This window comes from Hyperoodon ampullatus (genome assembly GCF_949752795.1).
Source record: "Hyperoodon ampullatus genome assembly, chromosome: 14".
NCBI classification, from domain to species: domain Eukaryota; kingdom Metazoa; phylum Chordata; class Mammalia; order Artiodactyla; family Ziphiidae; genus Hyperoodon; species Hyperoodon ampullatus.
Window position 1 is genome coordinate 39,372,826 of NC_136927.1, and position 23,743 is coordinate 39,396,568.

The window sequence follows — 23,743 nt, forward strand, 5'->3', positions numbered from 1 at the left end:
TTCTGAAGTGAATGATGTTTGCAACTTACTTTGAAATGAATCAAAAAATAAGATGGGTCAATGAACAGATACACATGGATAGATGGACAGATTTGTGATAAAGCAAATATAGCAAAATGTTCATTGTAGAACACAGGAGGTGGGTACATGGGTGTTCACTGTACAATTCTTTCATATTTTTTATATGTTGGAAACTTTCCATATTAAAATACTGGGGAAAGGGAATTCCCTGGCAGTCCAGTGGTTAAGACTCTGCACTTCCACTGCAAGGGGCCGGGGTTCAATCCCTGGTTGGGGAACTAAGATCCCACATGCTACGTGGCATGGCCAAAATATAAAAAATAAAATAAAATACTGGGGAAAAGAAATCTTTAGAGACACATTCACCCTGGCACCTTTGGTTTTCTTCTGTACTCTACTGAGCTTCAGGAGATGACAGTCACCTATCATGCTCACATTCTGAAAAGAAAATGGGCCATGGGACAAAAGTGGAAATTAGCATAAATGAACTGTTGTGGTTTTTTTTGCAGTACGCGGGCCTCTCACTGCTGCGGCCTCTCCCGTTGCGGAGCACAGGCTCCGGACGCGCAGGCTCAGTGGCCATGGCTCACAGGCCCAGCCGCTCCGCGGCATGTGGGATCTTCCCGGACCGGGGCACGAACCCGTGTCCCCTGCATCAGGAGGCAGACTCTCAACCACTGCACCACCAGGGAAGCCCGGCATGAACTGTTTTTATCCTCAAGATATAAGCAGTAGAGGAGACAAGGACACAGAAATGCGTGCAGATGGACAGGATCACTGAAAACTGACGATTACATAAAAAACGGGAAACTTCTACAGGAGGTTGTTTTTTGTTTTGTTCGCTGGTTTTGGGGTATTTTTGTTTTTTTTTTTTTGTTTTGGGGTTTTTTTTTGTCTGAATGAGGTTGGTTCAAGGAGAAAGAAAAGAGGGTGGAGAAGAGAACTTCAAGCACCTTGAATGACATGACCCTATACGAGGGAATTCTCTCCAACTACAGTGGAGTTCATTCCAGCAAATTACTGACCAATATGCAAAGGGCGATTCACAACTAATTCTGAAAAAAATATAAGCCACACCATAAACAGGCCCAGTCAGTCATTACTCAGACATAAGACAGCCTTTTTCCCCTTCTAAAGAGAAGATCTAGTGCACCTCCTGGCATCAAGACAAGGGACCAACGTTTCATATCCTTCAAGGCTGAAAATGCCTAGAGACTTTAGGAAAGTAAATGATGGAAAGTTCGTGAAAGTAAATGAAATGAAGTTCTCTGTCTCACCTCTCCCCTAAGTCAGAGGGTGCCTTTAAAATTATACTGTTCCTCTAACTCTTGGCGTATTGTGAGAACAAGGGAAACTAACTTTAGACCGGGTAAATTTTACCCAAAGTTAAGATTAAAACAGCCTTGTTCGCTCAAGCACCACCTGACTGAGGGCCTCCTGCTTTTAGATCAGAAGATAACGGCCTCCAGGAATTCCACAGGGCTCCCCTGCTGAACAACAAGCAACACTGTCACATTAGATTCTATTTAAGATACAGATAAGAGCGATAAGAAGAGTTAGAACAGAGACCTAAAGATTTTCCTGCCCCTTTGGTGACGACAGCAGATGGGGAGGTTCTCCGAGCGGTGCTCTCTCTGGGTGGCCTGGGTGCTCTGTGGTCGAGCAGCCCGCTCCCAAGGCCATCACCCTCTCCCTCGGCACCACGGGCTTTGTTCTCGCTAGAACCCAAAAGAGCTGTTACCTGCACAGCCCACTGGATTTGCGTGTGCCAAGCACTGAGCAAGGCGTCATAGAGTCCGGTGAGCTGCCGGTCCAGGGGTAGGTCAGTCTGGCACAGCTCCTGCCAGGCTGCTAAAAGCTGGACCTGCAGAAGCAGAACAAAGGAGGCCTTACTGGGTCCGCCAAGACATGCTGCCTGCTGCAACTGCCCTGCCCTCCTACCAGGGCAAGCAACTGGCCACTGCCCACTCTCCCAGGCAATCGGGTACCCACGGACGACCATTCACTTCAAAAAAGGCAGGAAAAAAAAACTTACAGTCACCTGCTCTGATCATCATCCAGAGCTTGAATCTGTTGCCCTCCAAGTGATCCTTTCTCCTTTTTTCTTGCCCCCAAAGCATGCCAATGTACTCAGCATGCTACCATTCTTCTGAATAGACCTCAGAGGTGGGCATGAATATGTGTTTTAGCTTCATGTCCTAACACTACTGCTTAAAAGACAGATGGGCACTGGATTTGAAGGAATTAAGTTAGCCCAGGAAGCTGTCAAAATTTTCAGTAACCTAATTTCAACAAACCTAGAAAACAGATAAAATTCTTAAGGCTTGCTGAAGGCATAATAAACCTAATCACCCTTAAAAGACAAAAATAGGAAAAATTAAAACTCTTCTATCTGTAAAGGAAATCTAGCTATAAATACAAGTGAGGCTGAAAACTAATGACTTTTTCCAACTTGCAATTAAATGAATCCACAGGCTGGACCAAGAGCACCCTCTACTGGCTAATTGAAAGAAAAAGACCAGAGGGCATGGAGGCAAATATTTTTACCTTTGAGTAGGAAACTGGGATTCAAAACTGTGATTCTGTAGCCCAGTTCTACAAGCATTCCACAATGGTAATCACTCACAGCTTCTCACCTTGTGACACTTGTAGTAGTATGCAAGAAGTTGGGGCATCCGGTCAATTTCAGTAAAAACCTTCACAAATACTTTGGACTGATCTAAAGAAAAACAATGGAAAACATGTACATACTGTTACCAGGTTTTCTGTTGCAGCCAAGAGAAAGAATTCAGCAGGATAAATGTGGATTAGACATGAGCTTGTATTCAGAAGTTCCCACCAAGACAATGAATTAACTCATGTGTGGAGATCATAAATATGAAAAACAAGTGAAGTTAAGGATAGAACATGTGACTCAATCAGATACCACATGCCAATGTTCATTCCACAAAATGGGTTTAATTATTATTTGCAAAACAGTCCCTGAGTTTTCTCATTTCTATACCATTCAAATATATATTATTCCTTCTGCCCTAAGTACTTTTCCTCACCTATCAAAATCTTAGATCCATGAGAAAATGCTCATGCTACATTGCTGACTGGGAGCAAAAAAGATATAAAACTGCATATACTCAATGTACATACTTTCCTTAAAAGATATATGTACACAAAGGGAAAAAACTGGAAGAAAATACTAACAGTCATCTCTGGGTGGTGAGTATATCATTTTACTGGTATATCATTTTCTTTTCTATATTTTTCTCCATTTTTCAAATTTTTAATAACCTATATATGTATTATTTTATAATCAGAAACAATTTAAAAAATTTTAATTCATCTCTTTCAAGGTTCTGCACATATACTAGCTCTTTCATAAAAGCTTCCTCGATTTTGTTTCATCCTTTCCTTCATCCTGGGGAGGCCTAAGGCAGTTTTCACATTCCATCTTGTAATAAAATTATTTGTGTACTTGTTTTCTCCCAGCCTCACCCTCCATCAGTGTGTAAAGTCTTTGAAGGATAGCAATCTTGGGACTTCCCTGGTGGCTCAGTGGTTAAGAATCTGCCTGCGAAAGCAGGGGAAAACAGGTTCGAGCCCTGGTCTGGGAAGATCCCACATGCCACGGAACAACTAAGCCTGTGCGCCACAACTACTGAGCCTGTGAGCCACAACTACTAAAGCCCGCGCGCCTAGAGCCCATGCTCTGCAACAAGAGAAGTCACCGCAACGAGAAGCCCGTGCACCGCAACGAAGAGTAGCCCCCGCTCGCTGCAACTAGAGAAAGCCCGCACGCAGCAATGAAGACCCAGTGCAGCCAAAAATAAATAAATTAATTTTTTTAATGACTATTGCTTTTAAAATGCTTATCATTTTCATAAGATCACTTAAATAAATGAATATCCCTGCCATATGTAAAATCAGGCTCCAAAAAGTTGCTTCACTTTATCAACTGAATTCATTGGTTGTGTAAAACGAACCAGGCATGTATATTTGAAGATTGTGGGTAATGTGTTGGGGATGTACTAATTTATCAGATTTCCCTTTAAAAACTGTTAGTAAAGAAGCACCTTGGCCTTCTAGGAAAGATGACAGATTAAAGAGCATATTACTTTTGTGGCAGACAAAAGCCCTTCCTGATACTCACCAAAATTAACCACCCAGGGACTTCCCTGGTGGCGCAGTGGTTAAGAATCCACCTGCCAATGTAGAGGACACGGGTTCAAGCCCTGATCCAGGATGATCCCACATGCCACGGAACATTTAAGCCTGTGAGCCACAACTACTGAGCCTGAGCTCTAGAGCCCACGAGCCACAACTACTGAAGCCCACACACCTAGAGCCCATGCTCCACAACAAGAGAAGCCACTGCAATTAGAAGCCCATGTACTGCAATGAAGAGTAGCCCCTGCTCGCCGAAACTAGAGAAAGCCCGTGTGCAGCAACGAAGACCCAATGCAGCCAAAAGTAAATTAATTTTTAAAAACTATTCAAAATTAACCACCCAAAGCAAAACACAATATCATTCATCTGTGTTGAAGCCAGGAAAATGTCTGTACTACAAAGTTTGGAGGGGACTTCCCTGGTGGTCCAGTGGTTAAGACTCACGCTTCCAATGCAGGGGGCATGGGTTCGATCCCTGGTTGGGGAACTAAGATCCCACATGCTGCAAGGCATGGCCAAAAAAAAAAAGCCAAACTTCACAGAATACCAATCAGATATTCAATCATTTTGGCAGATGAGTGGGGATGCTGGGAGAACTCTGGATGTATCACGCATGGAGCAGCGTGATGGAAAGGTAAAGACTGGGAGCCAAGGGAGGACTGGGCAGGCAGGGGAAGGCCTGCTTCCATACTAGCTCAGCAGTGGGACAGCCACAGGGCTGAAAAGTGCCATTTCCCCCTTCTGAATCGGCATCCTGCCTACAGAGAGTAGAATCTGGAATCAAGCCTGATTCAGATTTGTGAATGAAAGCTGTCAAAAACAGCTAACCCCAAAACCAAAGCCCATGATCCTGACCCACAGAGCATTCTTCAAACCTGATTCCAGCACCAAGTAGCCAACTCACACAGAAGGAAAGGAAAAAACTTAAATTCATGGAGCTGCCCGCCGCCACTCCTACTCCCCTAACCTCACATAACTAGACATACACCCAAACCACGCAGGTGAGCTCCGTGGTCTGTAGCTGCCACAAATTCATGAGAAAACATGAGGAATAAAGCTGCCAGATGGTGATTTTCCAAAGGCCCAGCTCCAGTCCTAGAATCCTGCTAATGATGAGAAGAAGACTCAAATAAAGAATTGATAAATGGGGAAGATACGGAATGAAAAGGCTGGAGATGAGTCCTGAACCCATTCTCTTTGGGCAACTGAAAAGCACAACAGAGAACATAGCCTTTAAATCAAGGGCAAGAGGAAATCTCTCAACCAAGTCCAGGTCAACAAAGGAGGGGTTTCCAAGGAGATCCCATGCTAACTATTTTGCAGTAAACCGTAGGCCCAGAAAAAAGCACCCACATACAAATACGAATAAATAGAAACAAATACAAACAAAAAAATTCTAGCACGTGACCTATGCAAAAGTACCACAGGGGGTAAAAAAGAAAAGGAGCCGAGCATACAGAAGGTGCATGCAGAGAGCACGTCAAGAACAACCAGAGAGAAGATAATAAGGAAGCAGAGACTTCAACAAACACTACAGGCCAATTAGACCTAACAGACAGTATAGAACATTCCACCCAACAATGGCAGAATACACATACTCAAGTACCCGTAAAACATTCTCCAGGACAGACCGTATCTCAGGCCACAAAACAAGTCTTAATAAATTTTTAAAGATTAAAATCATATAAATCATATAGTATCTTTTCCGATCACACTGGTAGAAAACTAAAAATCAACAGAAGAAAGAAAACTGGAAAATTCACAAATATGTGGAAATTGAACAACACACTCCTAAACAACCAATGGGTCAAAGAAGATACCATAAGAGGAATTAGAAAATGACAAATGAAAACAAAAACCTAACATACCAAAACTTACGGGATGCCACAAAAGTAGCCCAAAGAGCTAATTTATAGCTGTACATACTTACATTAAAAAAGAAGAGCGAGCTCAAATCAACAACCTAAACTCTACATCTTATAGAACTAAGAAAATAAAAAACTAACTAAACCCAAAGTTAGCAAAAGGGAAGAAATAATAAAGAGCAGAGCAGAGATAAGTACAGAAACAAAACAAAAATCAACAAAATCAAGGGCTGAAAAGATTCTTTGAAAAGATGAACAAAATTGATAAAACTTTACTTAGATTCACTAAGGAAAAGGAAGAGGACTCAAATAAATAAAATCAGAAATGAAAGAGGGGATATCACTACTAATTTTACTGAAATAAAAAGAATTATAAGAAAGTACTATGGACAATTATATGCCAACAAATTGGATAAATTAGATGAAATGAACAAATTCCTAAAAATACTCAGTGTACCAAGACTGAATGATGAAGAAATAGGAACTCTGAATAGACCTAGAACTAACAATTGAATCAGTAATCAAAAAACCTCTCAACAAAGAAAAGCACACCAGATGGCTTCACTGATTAATTCTACCAAACACTTAAAGAATTAATACCAATACTTCTCAACCTCTCCCCAAAAAACTAAAGAGCAGTGAACACTCTCTAATTCATTCTATGAGGGCAGCATTACCTTAATACCAAAGCCAGACAAAGACATTACAAGAAAAGAAACCTACAGATTAATATTCCTGATGAATATTGATACAAAAATCCTCAACAAAATACTAGCAAATTGAATTCTACAGCATATTAAAAGGATTATACACCATGACCAAGTGGGATTTGCTCTGGGATGCAAGGAAGGTTCAACATATGAAAATCAATGAATGAAATACACCACATTAACAGAACAAAGGAAAAATATCCACGTGATCATCTCAACTGATGCAGAAAGGCATCTGTTAAAATTCAATACTTTTTCATGACAAAAACACTCAAAACACTAGGAACAGAAGCAAACAACCTCAACAAAATAAAGGCCATATATGAAAAGCCCCCAGCTAACATAATACTCAATGGTGAAAGACCATTTCAAACTTTTCCTCTGAAATCAGGAACGAGACAAGGATGCCCACTTTTGCAATTTCTATTCAACTTAGTACTGGAAGTTCTAGCCGGAATAATTATGCAAGAAAAAGAAGTAAAAAGCATTCAAACAGGAAAGGAAGAAGGAAAAATATCTTTGTTTGCAGATGATATGATCTTATTTATAGAAAGCCCTAAAGATTCCACCAAAAAAAACCTGTTAGGACTAATAAGTTAATGCAGCAGAATACAAAATGCAACACACCACTTGCATTTCTATACAGTAACAATGAACAATCTGAAAAAAAATTAAGAAAACGATTCCATTTATAATAGCATCAAAAAGAATAAAATAGTTAGAAATAAATATAATCAAGGAGCTAAAAGACTTGTACACTGAAAGTGACAAAACACTGCTGAAAGAAATTTTAAAAGACACAAATAAATAAAAAGACATGCTATGTTCATGAATTAGAAGATTTAATATTGTTAAGATGATAATACTACCAAAGCCATCTACAGATTCAATGTAATCCCTTCCAAAATGGTGTTCAATGGTGTTCTCTGGAGAAACAGAAAAACCCACTCTAAAATTCACATGGAATTTCAAGGGACCCCCAAATAGCCAAAACAATCTTGAAAAAGAAGGGCAACGTTGGTGGATTCACAATCCATGATTTCAAGTTACTATAAAGCAACAATAATCAAAACTATGTGGTACTGGCATAAGGACAGACATATATATAGCCTAATGGAACAGAATAAAGGGCCCAGAAATAACCTTCACATACATGGTCAAATAATTTTCAACAAGGACGTCAAGACCATTCAATGGGGAAAGGACAGTCCTTTTAACAAATGTGCTCAGGAAAAAAAAATGTTGCTCAGAAAACTGGATGTCCACATGCCAAAGAAAGAAGTTGGACCCTTACCTTGTACCATATACAAAAATTAACTTAGAATGGCTCAACAACCTAAATGTAAGAGCTAAAACTATAAAACTCTTAGGAAAAAAACACAAAGGAAAAGCCTCATGACCTTGGATTTAAAATTGAAATTTAGGGACTTCCCTGGTGGTCCAGTGGTAAAGAATCTGCCTTCCACTGCAGGGGACGCAGGTTCGATCCCTGGTTGGGGAACTAAGATCCCAAGTGCTGCAGGGCAACTAAGCCCGTGCGCCACAACTAGACAGAAGCCTGCATGCCACAACTAGACAGAAGCCTGCACGCCACAACTAGAGAGATGCCCACATGCCACAATGAAGAGCCCGCGCCACAACGAAGACCCTGTGTGCTGCAACTAAGACCAGACACAGGGCTTCCCTTGTGGCGCCGTGGTTAAGAATCTGCCTGCCATTGCAGGGGACACAGGTTCGAGCCCTGGTCTGGGAAGATCCCACATGCTGCGGAGCAACTATGCCCGTGCTCCACAACTACTGAGCCTGCGTGCCTAGAGCCCGTGCTCTGCAACAAGAGAAGCCACCGCAATGAGAAGCCTGCACACCCCAACAAACTCGCCGCAACTAGAGAAAGCCCAAGCACAGTAATGAAGACCCAAAGCAGCCAAAATAGATACATAAAATAAATAAATAAATAAAAAATTTTAAAAAAGACCAGGCACAGCCCAAAAAATAAATTTAATTAATTAACTAATTAAAAATAAATAATAAAAAACAAAACTGAAATTTAAAAAAACTTTTCTTAAAAGAGAGAGCACTTCAAAAATTTACCTTAGGTAAGAGGAGAAAATTTTACACTACAACTGCTTCACATTCTCAAGGAAATTACACAAGGTATACGCTTTCTTCAATAGGATCTAAGGTATCACAATGAGATATAAAGGGAGGCTGGCAGAGATAAGAAAAAAAATTAGGAAATAAATAATGATATTATGAATTAAAAATTAATTAGAAGAACAAAGAGCAGAACACATACTTTAGAAAATGCTATTGATCAAATGGAAGACAGACTTTTGAAAAATAACAGACTACTGAGGAGAGGAGATTGTTGGCAAAGAGCCAAAATAGACCAATATTATATGTTGAGGGGGGAAAGGAAGAGTTAATGAACAGATAGTTGATGTTCTCAAAAATGAAAAAGAAAATAAATGAAATAGAAGAAAAAGTCTTTTAAGAAAGAAATTTTCTAGAAATGAAGAAAAATATGAATCAGCAAATAAGATACTATGTTCCAGAAAACATTAAAAATTTTCAAAATAGAAAAATAACCTAGTAAAGTAACTAAACTACAGGGTAAAAGGAAGAATCTCAGAAGTCAGCAAACTATGAGCCAAGTTGCCAATTGTTTTTGTAAATAAAATGTTATTGGAACACAGTGAAGCTCATTCATTTACATATGAGTTTTCGTGCCACAACTGATTTGTGCTACAGACCATATGCCCCACAAAGCCCCAAAATTTATTATCTGGCCCTTTACAGAAAATGTTTGCCCACCCTATTTTAACTATTCAAGGAAAATAAACTACGTACAAAGAAAAAAATAGGCAGGCCAGTGTCATACTGAACATCAGAATATAGCTGGCAGAAGACAAGGAAGCAACGTCTCTAGACTTCTGAAGGAAAAATAGTATGAACCAAGAATTCCAAAAGCAGTCATTCTTTTCTACATGGAAAAGCAATAAAAACACATTCTTTACTTAAATACCAAGGATATACATATGATCCCCATGCCCTTCCTGAGGGAAAAAAAAGTCTCCTTAAAAACAGAATCCTGCTAATGAAGAGAAGCCTCAAAATAAAGAATTAACAGGGAATTCCCTGGTGGTCCAGTGGTTAGGACTCGATGCTCTCACTGCCGAGGGCCTGGGTTCCACTCCTGGTCAGGGAACTAGGATCCCGCGGGCCACGCGGCATGGCCAAAAAAAGAAAAGAAAAGAAAAGAAAAAAGAATTAACAAATGGGGAAAATGTGGGATGAAAAGTCTGGAAATGAGACTGAATCCATTTAAAAACATGATATTAAGCATAGACAACCATGGAAATTTTTGGTTATAAAACAGTTATATAAAAATAAAATATTATAAAACACAAAAATTTTATAATGTTTACATTTCAGAGAGAAAGCTACATGATAAAAAAATTATTAATTTGATGGTATACCATGAAGAAAAATTCTAGACTATGCAATATTCTAGAATAGGGCAGGAGGAGGGTGAAGGGTGGGAGACAGGGAGAGGAGTGTAAATGCACTAATTGAGGGAATCATATTGTTTCATTTACAAGGTTGATAAACTGAGAAAAAAATTTAGTTTATTATTTGACGTCATAAATCACCAGTAAAACTAAAAACAAGTTATGTATCTTTCAAGTTATCCATGAGAAAAAAACACAAAGAAAACATAGCAAAATATAGAGATCAAAAGAAACAGAAACATAAAGAAGAAAATATAAAAATAGAAACATGTAAGACTGGAAATTTCTGTTAAAAAAAAAACCTAAATGGGATAGTCACTGATTAAAAAAGAAATACCAGGATTAGATCAAAAAATACAATTCAACTATGTGCCATCTCCAACAGACAAGTCTAAAATAAAACATCTCAGGAAGTTTGAGGGTTAAGACAAAATAGGCAAAGACACAGTAAAGCAAATACAAACAAAAAAGAAGGCAGAGGTCCTCATGCTTATACCCAAGCTGAACTGCAGACAGAAAGCCTTCAATGGGGCCATGGCAATATTTGATAAAAATGCTACTTAAATCCTAATAGTAAGAAAGAATGAAATGGTCCCAGTTGTTTTTGTGAAGCCAACACAATCATGATACTAAGACCTAACAGAGATATTCACTTACAGGACCTCAACTTAAAAATTTTAAGTAGGGCTTCCCTGGTGGCGCAGTGGTTGAGAATCTGCCTGCCAATGCAGGGGAGACAGGTTCGAGCCCTGGTCTGGGAAGATCCCATATGCCGCGGAGCAACTGGGCCCGTGAGCCACAGCTACTGAGCCTGCGCGTCTGGAGCCTGCACTCCGCAACAAGAGAGGCCGCGACAGTGAGGCCCGCGCACCGCGATGAAGAGTGGCCCCCACTTGCCACAACTAGAGAAAGCCCTCGCACAGAAATGAAGACCCAACACAGCCAAAAATAAATAAATAAATTTAAAAAATAAATAAATAAAAATAAAACTAAATAAATAAATAAAATTTTTAAGTAAAATTTCAGGGGAATTCCCTGGCAGTCCAGTGGTTATGTACTGCGCTTTCACTTCTTTGGGCCCAGGTTCGATCCCTGGTCAGGGAACTAAGATCCCACAAAGCCTCGCAGCATGGCCAAAAAATAAATAAATAAAATATCAGCAAATATCTAGTAGTATATTCTCACACACACACACACACACACACACACACGGTGAACAAGTAGGGCTTGTTCTTGAATTGTAAGAATGATGTAAAATTAGGAATGCTATTAATGTGATTTGCCATGTTGGTAGGTCAGAGGAAATAAAAATAACACACTCAATCTTGATAGATGCTAAAAGGCCATTTAATAAAATTTGACAATATTTACCTTTTTAAAATTACCAAAAAAATAAAAATAAAATTAAAATTAAATTAAATTAAATTACCTAACAGGATAGTATCAAGTACTGACTGAGACTTGTTTCTGTCTTTGGAGTTACTGAACAGCACAGGGATTACAAAAGAGATGACTCGCTCCTGGGAAGAGACATACACAACTCTCCAGGGCTGAGTTCCAAGAGGGCCCCACTTTGGTGTGACCTCACCACCAGAGCAAGGGAGGCCAAACCTTTGCAGGCCTTGACTATCGAGAGAACTGGAGTGGAAAGAAACCATCTTTGGAGGGAAGATAGTGTTACTGTTCAGAATGAGGAGGTTAAGCTGCTCTCACCCACACTGAAAACTCAACTATCCAGAGGGTCATTCTCCAAGGGTTCTATACTGTATGGGTACAGGGGTGACTATATGCCCCAGCTGGCCCAGGACAGTCTTGGTTTACACCTGTTGCCCCAGCTGCATTATTGAAAGCACTCCCTTTTCCTCTCAAAAGTGTCCTAGTTTAATAATAAATTGCATGGTCAAACTCAGCATACTGAAATTTTATAACGTTTTTATGTATGATAAGAATTTACATGTGCACATGTCTGCATATTCATATATAATTATCTAGCTATAGACTTTTCTTAATTATTAAAGCCTAGGCTCACCCATCCTAAAACAAAATAAAACATCAATCAGAACTCTTAAGATATCAGCACTTCTCACTGCTGCATTATTTACAATAGCCAAGATATGTAACCAACTTAAGTGCCCATCAACAGGTGATTGGATAAAGGAGAAGCGATATATATAGTGGAATACTACTCAGCCATAAAATAGAAAGATAAAATCTTACCATTTGCGACAAGCATAGACCTTGAGAGTATTATGCTTAGTGAAATAAGTCAGATGGACAAAGACAAATAACGTATGATTTCACTCAAATGTGGAATATAAAAAACAAACAAAATAAATGAAAAAACCAAACCAAATAAAAACAAACACTTAGATACAGAGAAGAGAATAGTGGTTTCCAGAGGGGATGGGGCACCAGGAGGGCGAAATTGGTAAAGGGGATCAACTGTATGGTGATGGACGGAAACTAAAGTTTTGGTGGCGAGCATGCCGTAGTGTATACAGAAGTAGAAATACAATGCTGTACACATGAAACTTACATAATGTTATAAACCAATGTTACCTCAATAAAAAAATAAATTTTAAACAAACTAGAAAAACAAAGGTATCAGAACTTCTTATGATTTAATTTCACCATTGGAAATGTACCATTATATAAAGAAAATCGATGCTACATCTCAGAAGCCAAGGGAAGAAAGCATTCTCAGAACAGGAGGGAGTAAAAAACATTGTTAACTGTTGTTGACAATGAGAAACAGAAAAGTAGGGCTTCCCTGGTGGTGCAGTGGAGAAAAATCTGCCTGCCAATGCAAGGGACACAGGTTCGATCCCTGGTCTGGGAAGATCCCACATGCCGCGAAGCAACTAAGCCCGTGCGCCACAACTACTGAGCATGCGCTCTATGTGACCACGAGCCACAACTACTGAAGCCCGCGTGCCACAACTACTGAAGCTTGGGCACCTAGAGCCCGTGCTCCGCAACAAGAGAAGCCACTGCAATGAGAAGCCCGTGCACCACAACGAAGAGCAGGCCCCGCTCACCACCACTAGAGAAAGCCCACGTGCGGCAACGAAGACCCAACACAGCCAAAAATAAATAAATAAAATAAAAATTAAAAAAAAAAAGATGCAGAAAAGTAATAAAGTGATATTAGGCCTTGGGGTGTGGTGATGATACAGCTGTTGGAGACCTTCAACAGAACAGGTTCAGGAGAACATTAACCCCAGAGTAGAGGGGCTTGCGTGATATATGAGCAAGAGCGCAGGAAGCAGGGCAGTGGATACAGACTACATTCTGCCAATGTAAATAGCTGTGAAGGTAAGAAAACAGCTGCTGCTTCTTGTTTAACCAATAGTTTTGTGGATGAAATGGAAAGGGAGTTAGATAAACTTATTTGTTGAAAAAAATCACTGGAAAATAACACAGCATCATAATGGTCTTGATCAGCGTCAAAACTCATCAAATGGTACACTTAAGATTTGTACATTTTTCTAAATGTAACCTTTACCACAAAAAAAGAAAGAATCATAAACCAACACTGAACTCTAGTTATTGATATGAATGCTAAAGTGTTTAGGAGTGAAGTATACTGATGTCTGCAACTTACTTTGAAATGCATTAAAAAAAATAAGGTGGATGGATAGATAGGTGAATAGGTGGGTAGATATGTGATAAAGCAAATGTGGCAAATGCTAACACTAGGATCTAGATGGTGTGTTCACTGATGGTTATTTCAACTTTTCTGTATTTTGAAAAAGTTCATGTAAAATTTTGAAGAAAAGGCAACCACCATAAAGCTACAGATTGACTTCCAATCTACATAATTTAATCAACATTAAGACATTCTAAAGATTGAAGATTCGGAAAGCCTTACCTTCATGAAGAGGTGTACAGAGAGATGATAAATGGCCAGCACTCACCTACAGACTGAGATGTGAATGCTGCTACAATCTGGGGGCTGGCCAAGGCCTCCAGCCTGTTCTTCAACGCCTCCAAGTGCACACATTTTTCTGAGTAGTCTGGTGTATCAACAAGCATCATTAGGCTATTCTGCATACCTGTGAGCTTGGCAGAAATCACAGCTATGTCCTATAAAAAGACCAGAATAGAGGATATTTATGTTAAAACACCCCTGCTACTTCAATTAAGAATGGACAGGGCTTCCCTGGTGGGTCAGCAGTTAAGAATTTGCCTGCCAATGCAGGGGACACGGGTTCAAGCCCTGGTCCGGGAAGATCCCACAAGCCGCAGAGCAACTAAGCCCGTGTGCCACAACTACTGAGCCTGCGCTCTAGAGCCCGCGAGCCACAACTACTGAGCCCGAGCGCCACAACTACCGAAGCCCACGTGCCTAGAGCCTGTGTTCCCCAACAAGAGAAGCCACCGCAATGAGAAGCCCACACACTGCAACGAAGAGTAGCCCCCGCTCGCCACAACTAGAGAAAGCCCGGGCACAGCAATGAAGACCCAACGCAGCCAAAAATAATAAATAAAATTAAAAAAAAAAAAGGTAACAATAACTGACAGAATAATAGATTGTTGACTGAAAAAAAAACGTGCGAAGCAGTATTCACAATGCGCTACCATTTGTGGGGGAAAAACAGGGCAAGGAACATATATGTGTGTGCGTTTATCTAGAAGAACAGGCACAGAGCTGACAACAGGGTCTGTATTTAGAAGGGAAATTAGGGGATTGGGAGGGTCAGAACTATGAGAAAGACTTATTTTTCACTGTTTATTCCTGTTTACTCAATTTTTCCCATGTGCATTTAGAACTTTTAAAAAACTTTTTAAAGTTTTTTTTTTAAATAGCAAAAGAGATAATTCATTTTGCTTTACAATTGAAAACAAAAGTTTTTCCTAAGATATCATCTTACTTCATACTTACAACCAGGTATCAAAAATATCACTATTTTGGGGCTTCCCTGGTGGCGCAGTGGTTGAGAGTCCACCTGCCGATGCAGGGGACACGGGTTCATGGGTCTGGGAAGATCCCACATGCCACAGAGCGGCTGGGCCCGTGAGCCATGGCCGCTGAGCCTGCGCGTCCGGAGCCTGTGCTCCACAACGGGAGAGGCCACAACAGTGAGAGGCCCGCGTACCGAAAAAAAAAAAAAAAAACACTATTTTCCACACTTTGCTATCCAAGGAGGGTGAAGTAACTTGCTAAGGTCCCACGGTGTGTAGGGCACCCCTGCCCAAGTCCCACACTCCCATTTACTCCATTTTCTCTGCATTTTTAAGCTTTTACTGAACTCACTTTTGTGACTAAAACGCTTCAGTCAAGCAGATGATACAAACTAAAGAAGGTGGAAAAACTCAGAGCAGTCTCAGATCACCCCCAACCTATGCCTGAATATTCCCACACCTGGCTATTTACTAGCCCCTCTGATTGTGAGTGGCATAGCTGGCTCATTTGTTTCTCCAAACCTCAAGTTCCTGCTTAAAGAGATGTCACAACATCTCGTAAACAAGAAACCTACTTGAGTCTTAAATGTCTCCTCGATATCAGCACTCAGTGTGCTCCATTTGTCGGCTTCTTGAAGAGATTCTGCGGCAAGCTGCATTCGGGACTTCACCTGGTCGATTTCTACCAATACCTAGAAGAGAAATGAGGGGTCGAACACTAAAGAAGTGGCAGTTCCATTTCCTCTACCTTCCATCAGTGACTCGAAACATAAGTATCGTGGCATGCTCCTGCCTTTAGGGAGCCTCTGTACCCCGTACAACACCGATTACATGGCTAAATTGTTCAGCGGTGCTAAAGAGAGATGAATAAGCTGAAAGGAACAAACAAAAGAGTAGCCTGAGTGCTTGGCAGAATTCTGAGTTAAGGTTGACCTCCCACTAGGAAAGTGAACATCTTCCAAAAACAAGAGTCAACACTTAGGACAGGAGCCAAAATACCTGCATCGACTGAGATGTGTCCTGTTCAAATTTTTTAATGTCCTCCTTGACAAGAATCATTTGTTCTTTCAGAAAAGATGCCTCCTGTTTAAGGGCTTCTACATCACGGAGCACTTTGGGCATGTTCTGAAGGGCCTGGTGACTTGTTTCTGCAGCAAGAACCCAAGAACCAAAGGTGAACGTCGGATCACTCACCAGTGAACAATATGAATAAATCAGACGGCAGGAAGCAAGTCTTCCCTAAGGCACTACCAACCACGCGGTTTTCTGAGCCTGTGGAAAGTTGTGGGGGGTGGGGGAGAGGCGCAGAGCTGGCCTCTGCCGGGACCCTGTCTTCCCCAGAACGATGGTGAGGGCCCTGTGAATAAACTGTCAACCTGACCCAACATCAGCTGCTTCTTAATACAACTCCTTGGGGTTTTTTTTTGTTTTTTTGTTTTGGCCACACCACATGGCTTGTGGGATCTTAGGTCCCCAACCAGGGATTGAATCTGGACCCTGGCAGTGAAAGCACCGAGTTCTAACCTCTGGACCGCCAGGGAACTCCCAAGCAACTCCCTTTTCAAGGAAGGAGAATGGAGGAATGTGACAGTGGTAAATGCCAGCTCTGCACCAGGTGCTTTATATACATTATATCACCTAATGTCCACGGCAATCATTAGCAGCCACCTCTTACAGATAGAAAACTAAGTCTCAGAAGAGGTTAAGTAAGTTGCCCAAGATTTCAGAACTGAAACTAACGTGTGTCTGGACCCAATGTCTGCTTTCCACAGTCTTTTCAAAATGTAGTCCACAGGGCTTCCCTGGTGGCGCAGTGGTTCAGAGTCCGCCTGCCGATGCAGGGGACAGGGGTTCGTGCCCCGGTCCGGGAAGATCCCACATGCCACGGAGCGGCTGGGCCCGTGAGCCATGGCCACTGAGCCTGCACGTCCGGAGCCTGTGCTCCGCAACGGGAGAGGCCACAACAGTGAGAGGCCCGTGTACTGCAAAAAAAAAAAAAAAAAGAAAAGTAGTCCACAGACGACCAGCATCAGCTGGAATGCAGTTAAAATGCAGGTCCCCAGGCCACCTGCCAGAGATTCTTATTCAGGAATCCTGGTAGAAAATCAAGTAAGATCAAGGAACCTGCATTTTTTTAACAGGCATCCCAAGTGTAGAATAAAATCTGAAAATCCTTGCAGACCATGATGTGTTATCTGGAAACAGGAGGGTTAACAGCATAACCCTTTGGCCCTTTAAACAGCAATTCGCTGGGGAATCAACCAAAGAAGTCCAGAGCCTTCTGCTCCACCACTGCACTGAACGGAACCTTAACATCTTGAAGACGTGCTTCGGGAACCTGTTCATCCAGCTCTGCCATAAAATAACAATCTATCTCCAGCACTGACCTTAAGTAAAGTTTTAAGAAAACAAAGGCAGAACAAAGAGTTCTTCGAGGCACAGAGACTTCACTGATTTTTTTTTAATTTAATTTTATTTTTGGCTGCGTTGGGTCTTCGTTGCTGCACGCGGGCTTTCTCTAGTTGCTACAAGCGGGGGCTACTCTTTGCTGCGGTGCACGGGCTTCTCATCGCGGTGGCTTCTCTTGTGGAGCACGGGCTCCAGGTGCATGGGTTTCAGTAGTTGTGGCGCACGGGCTTAGTTGCTCCGCGGCATGTGGGATCCTCCCGGACCAGGGCTCGAACCCTTGTCCCCTGCATTGGCAGACGGATTCTTAACCACTGTGCCACCAGGGAACAGTGATTTCTACAGCACTGATTTTTACAGCACTGTCATGGTCCCAGCCTGGCCCCCTGCCTATGGAACCTCAGAGTCACTCTTCACGTCTGGCTGGTTCCCTGTGAACCTCTTCTTCCCTCTCCACAGCACGCCCACACATAAATTTAATTCTTTCTAGTATCCATTTTAAAACTATCACCTCCTGGGAATTCCCTGGCGGTCCAGTGGTTAGAACTCCACACTTCCACTGCAGAGGGCTTGGGTTCGATCCCCAGTTGGGGAACTAAGACACCATGAGCCTTGCAGTGTGGCCAAAAAAAATCAAAACAAACAAACGAACTCTCACCTCCAGTGGTTGCCTCTGGGAGGGTACGGGCCAAATCTCCCTGTGAAAGGGGACTGGGGCTCCTCCCGAAGTGATGGTAACATTCTACATCTTGATGGGGGGTTGGGTTACACTAGCCGTATACATCTGTCAAAACCCAAACTTATCAGATAAGGTCCCTCCATTTCACCTTAAATAAATTTTATCTAGTAAAAAAAAAAGAGCCGTAAACAAGTATTGAACTCTATAATTTTTAGGGTTCCAACTGAAATGTCTAGGGGTGAAGTGTACCGATGTCTGTAACTTACTCTGAAATACTGATTTATTTCAAAGTCAAAAATAAGATGGACAAATGGATGGAGAGAGGGATGGATAGAACTGTGATAAAGCGAGAACAGCACACTGCTCACTGTAGAATCTAGGCAGTGGGTTATGATGTTTACTACAAATTCTCTCAACATTGCTGAACACTTGGCACCTCCATCCAGGTGCTCAGTTCAACAACCTGCCATCAGTCTTTTTTTTTTTTTTTTTAACCCCACATTTGTTTATTTATTTACTTTTGGCTGTGGTGGGTCTTTGTTTCTGTGCGAGGGCTTTCTCTAGTTGTGGCAAGCGGGGGCCACTCTTCATCGCGGTGCGCGGGCCTCTCACTGTCTCACTGTCGCGGCCTCTCTTGTTGCGGAGCACAGGCTCCCGACGCACAGGCTCAGTAGTTGTGGCTCACGGGCCTAGTTGCTCCGCGGCATGTGGGATCTGCCCAGACCAGGGCTCGAACCCGTGTCCCCTGCATTAGCAGGCAGATTCTCAACCACTGCGCCACCAGGGAAGCCCCTGCCATCAGTCTTGATTTTCTTCCCCTCTCATCCCTCATTCCAACCCATCAGCAAGTTCTCCCCTTTCTTCCTCCTAAAAAATACCTTAAATCTACCCATTTCTCACCATCTCTAATGCTATAACCTCAGATGAAGCCACTGTCACCTCTCTTCTGGACGACAGCCATAGTCTCCTGAATGGGGACATAAATCAAACCATCTCATTCCCCTGCTTAAAAATCCTCCAGTACCTTCCCATTACACTAATTTTAAACCAAATCCAAACTCTTTAATGTGACATTAAAATCCCTGCATGGGGACTTCCCACTGGTGGAGCAGTGGTTAAGAATCTGTGCTTCTGGGCTTCCCTGGTGGAGCAGTGGTTAAGAATCTGACTACCAATGCAGGGGACACGGGTTCAAGCCCTGGTCCGGGAAGATCCCACATGCCACAGAGCAACTAAGCCTGTACGCCACATCTACCGAGCCTGCGCTCTAGAGCCTGAGAGCCACAACTACTGAACCCGTGTGCCACAACTACTGAAGCCCACGCACCTAGAGCCCGTGCTCCGCAACAAGAGAAGCCACCACAATGAGAAGCCCGTGCACCACAACAAAGAGTAGCCCCTGCACGCCACAACTAGAGAAAGCCCGCGCACAGCAACGAAGACCAAACACAGCCAAAAATTTAAAAAATGAATAAATTAAAAGTAAATAAAAGAACTAAAAAAAATTTGAAAAAAAATCCCTGCATTCAAAAAAAAAAAAAGAATTAAAAACAATTAAAAAAAAAAAAAAAAGAATCTGTACTTCCACTGCAGGGGGCGCGGGTTTGATCCCTGGTTGGGGAACTAAGATCCTACATGCTGTGCAGTGCAGCCAAAACAAAACAAAAAAAAACAAAGAGGAACTTCCCTGGTGGCACAGTGGTTAAGAATCTGCCTGCCAATGCAGGGAACAGGGGTTCGAGCCCTGGTCTGGGAAGATCCCACATGCCACGGAGCAACTAAGCCCGTGCACCACAGCTACTGAGCCTGCGCTCTAGAGCCCGCAAGCCACAACTACTGAGCCCACGTGCCACAACTACTGAAGCCTGTGCGCCTAGAGCCCATGCTCCACGCCTAGAGCCCATGCTCCGCAACAAGAGAAGCCACTGCAATGAGAAGCCCACACACTGCAATGAAGAGTAGCCCCTGCTCGCCACAACTAGAGAAAGCCTGCGCGCAGCAACGAGGACCCAATGCAGCCAAAAATAAATAAATAAATAAATAAATAAATAATTTTATAAAATAAAAAAAAAAAAACCAAAGAAAACAGAGGTGGTAATGCCACCCCTGCACGCTCCCCCCCCCCCCATATTTGGAAGTTGGTAGGAATTTTTTAGTTGTTGCTATGGTAGGATATTTAGTGGAAATGACCCAACAGTGCTTAATGTCCTGCAGTGCTTGGGAGAGTCCTGAGCAATGAAGAAGTGTCCTGGCCAAACTGTTAATAGTGCCCCCTCCCCTTGGCATGATTATCTAATTTTAAAATGACAGTAATCCTTAGAGGTAGGCATAGTTATTATTCCCACTTTATAGTTGTAGAAACTGCGGCTGAGGTCAGTAACTTGCCCAGCATCATGTTGCTAATGAATGGGGAGTCTGGATTTGAATCCAGGCAACTGGTTCCAGATCCCAGGCTCTTATCCATTATACTTTACTACCTCTCTGGTATTAAAGGGAGAGGGAACATGCAGAGGCATGTGGGTATAAAAAGGCCTAACCAGTCCAGAGAAAGGCGGGAAGTTCAAACAGAGCTTCATCAATAACATCAATAAATATTAGTCATTAGTATTATTATTATTGAAGGACTGCACTTTCATGGGGGGAACTTCTGCTGGAGATAAGGTAGAAAAGTAGGTTAGGATCAAATTGTGAAAGGTGCTTTGCCCATCCTGAAGGTTTGCATTTCATCCCGTGGGCAGTGAGAAGCCTTCGGAGGTTTAAAGCTTTATTTTTATGGACAATGAAACAAGGTCCCAAGTCTGCAGTGAAGTTATTGCAGAGGCTCAAACAGGAGTTGTTGAGGAACTCTAATAGGAGGACTGATTTGTTCATTTATTCAGTCAGTGGATATTTATCGGGCACAAACTGTTTTCCAGGGTCTGGAGATACAATGTTGAACAATATCTATTCTTAGGTTGGAGACGTTGGCAGGAGCCAGATCATGCAAGGATTATTTATTTATTAAAAAAATTTTTTTTGGCTGCATCGGGTCTTAGTTGCAGCACTGGGGTCTTCTTCGTTGAGGCGTGTGGGATATTTTGTTGCGGTGCGGGCTTCCCTCTAGTTGTGGCGTATGGGTTTTCTCTCTCTAGTTGTGGCGCATGGGCTCTGTAGTTTGCAGCACACAGTCTCTCTCATTGAGGTGCGCGAGTTCAGTAGTTGCAGTGTGTGGGCTTAGTTGCCCCGCAGCATGTGGGATCTTAGTTCCCCGACCAGGGATCAAGCCTGCATCCTGTGCACTGGAAGGCAGATTTTTTGTTTTTGTTTTTGTTTTTGGCTGATTTGGGTCTTTGTTGCTGCACGCGGGCTTTCTCTAGTTTTGGCGAGCGGGTGCTAGTCTTCCTTGCAGTGCATGGGTTTCTCATTGTGGTGGCTTCTCTTGTTGCGGAGCATGGGCTCTAGGCACGCAGGCTCAGTAATTGTGGCTCACGGGCTCCAGAGCGCAGGCTCAGTAGTTGTGGCGCAGGGGCTTAGTTGCTCTGCGGCATGTGGGATCTTCCCGGACCAGGGATTGAACCCGTGTCCCTTGCATTGGCAGGCGGACCAGGGAAGTCCCACCACCCCTGTTGAGAACCACTTAGTTAATGCACATAAAGTACTTAAAACAGTGCCTGACTCATACCAAGGACTCAGATATTTGCTATTATATTATTATTAATGTCCTCCCCATCTTGGGCCTGTGAGGTCTTCCTTCAAGGCCTAACACAGGGAAAAGTCCTTTATGATTCTCCCAGACAAGAGATAATTGCTTCCTTCATCCAGCTCTCAGCTTCCGGTTCTACTCTCAGTAAAGCCACCCTTCACTGTAATTAAACAGTTCACGTATGCTCCCCACAGGGCAGCTCTAGAAAGGTAAACTTTTCATCCCCAGCACTCATTTCTTGACAGGTGCATAGTAGATGCTCAATAATTACTAAAAGATGCAAAGTACAATAAAGAATCTGCAGTGAAATAAAGCGTCCCCCCACCTCCACCTTTTCTTAAACAGTGGACGCATCTATAAAACAAAGTTCTATTTACAGGACCATAAGCTCCCAGTGTGGGCGGTCTGAGCCTCTTTCCCACAGAGCCGAGCAGAGAGACTGGCTGCAGTATGCACTGAATAAACATACAGTGAATGAAAACCAGGTCGAGGAGTTAATGAAATGGTTCTGGTGTGTTATTTTTTATAATTCACTATTCTGGTTAGTGAATTCGATACTTAAAAGTCTCCCGTCAGGACAGCCCATCTTCCCACTGACATAAAGATCCACTAAAACAGGGGCGGTGGGGGAGGGTTGGATTGGGAGTTTGGGATTAGCGGATGCAAACTATTATATACAGGATGGATAAACAACAAGGTCCTACTGTATAGCCCAGGGACCTATATTCAATATCCTGTGATAAACCATAATGGAAAAGAATATGAAAAAGAATGTGTATATATATATATATATATATATATATATATATATATGTATATATATATATATATATATATAACTGAATCACTTTGCTGTACAGTAGAAATTAACACAATATTGTAAATCAATTATACTTCAATAAAATAATTTTGTAAATCCATTAAAACAATGTTTCCAAGATTTGTCATTCCTATACACCTTCTATATGTTTTTTTGCCAAATATAAGCATCAGTTGACTATTATCTAATATTCTTAAAATTCGCTCTTTTAAGTTTTAAAAGGAAACTTGAGAGCACCGCCAGAGGTGGAAAACCAAGATCCCAAGTCCGCAAGTGTTGCAGAGAGAGAGGAGTAGCGGGCTGAGACCTTCTCCTGGATATCCCCGTAAAGACTGCGGGAGAACCGGAGCAGGGCTCGCTCGCTCTCCATGGGAGGCGCCGACGTTTACTGCCCACTACGTGCAACCCCCGGGGCCCCGGGCCCGTCTGAGAGCTCTGCCCGGCCGCTCACCTTCCACGGCGTGGTTCACCTCCTGGATGAACAGCTGAAGCTTCATCACCAAGGTGGCCGCGTGGCTGTCCGCCTTCCCGGCCGCTACCTCCTTGGGGCCAGCCCTAAAGGCCGCGTTGATCCACTCCTTCACGTCGAAGTCTTCGGCAAGGAACTTGGAGAAGTCCATGGCTGCACCGCCGCACCCCAGCGTCCAGGCCTGAAGGGCTGGCTCTGGGTGTCCGCGAGGCTGCAGAAGCGAGCGGCCCTGCGAGAGCACCCGCGCGGGTCTGGGAGGCGGCGGGCCGGGATTGACGGCGCCGGCAACTAGCGTCTCCACTGCTCCTCGGTCAACTCGCTGATGTGTACGGCTGGGATTGACCCTCGCCGCGCGCCGTACTTCTTCCGGAAGTAGGTGGTTGTTACTACAGTGACTGCCTGCTTTCCGGGAAGCGCGGCGGGCTGGCGGCCAGAGGGTGCGGGCGTCCTTCTTGCTCTGCTAACTTAAGTGACTTTGGGGCACTTAAATATGTGCTTATGCTAAAGCCCTTA

The 23,743-nt window shown here is 42.7% G+C and overlaps 1 protein-coding gene across 1 annotated transcript in view; it reads right to left on the reverse strand.

Moving 5' to 3' along the window:
- Positions 1–23,381, reverse strand: part of COG7 (component of oligomeric golgi complex 7) — a gene marked incomplete at its 5' end in the record, with an annotated part of 86,736 nt that extends 63,355 nt beyond the window's left edge. Inside the window, 6 exons of the mRNA XM_079719616.1 lie at positions 1,763–1,885; positions 2,658–2,740; positions 14,187–14,355; positions 15,750–15,866; positions 16,174–16,322; positions 23,213–23,381. Coding sequence (XP_079575742.1) covers positions 1,763–1,885; positions 2,658–2,740; positions 14,187–14,355; positions 15,750–15,866; positions 16,174–16,322; positions 23,213–23,381 — 810 coding nt within the window. The remainder of the gene's footprint in view (positions 1–1,762; positions 1,886–2,657; positions 2,741–14,186; positions 14,356–15,749; positions 15,867–16,173; positions 16,323–23,212) is intronic.
- Positions 23,382–23,743: the final 362 nt, after the last annotated feature.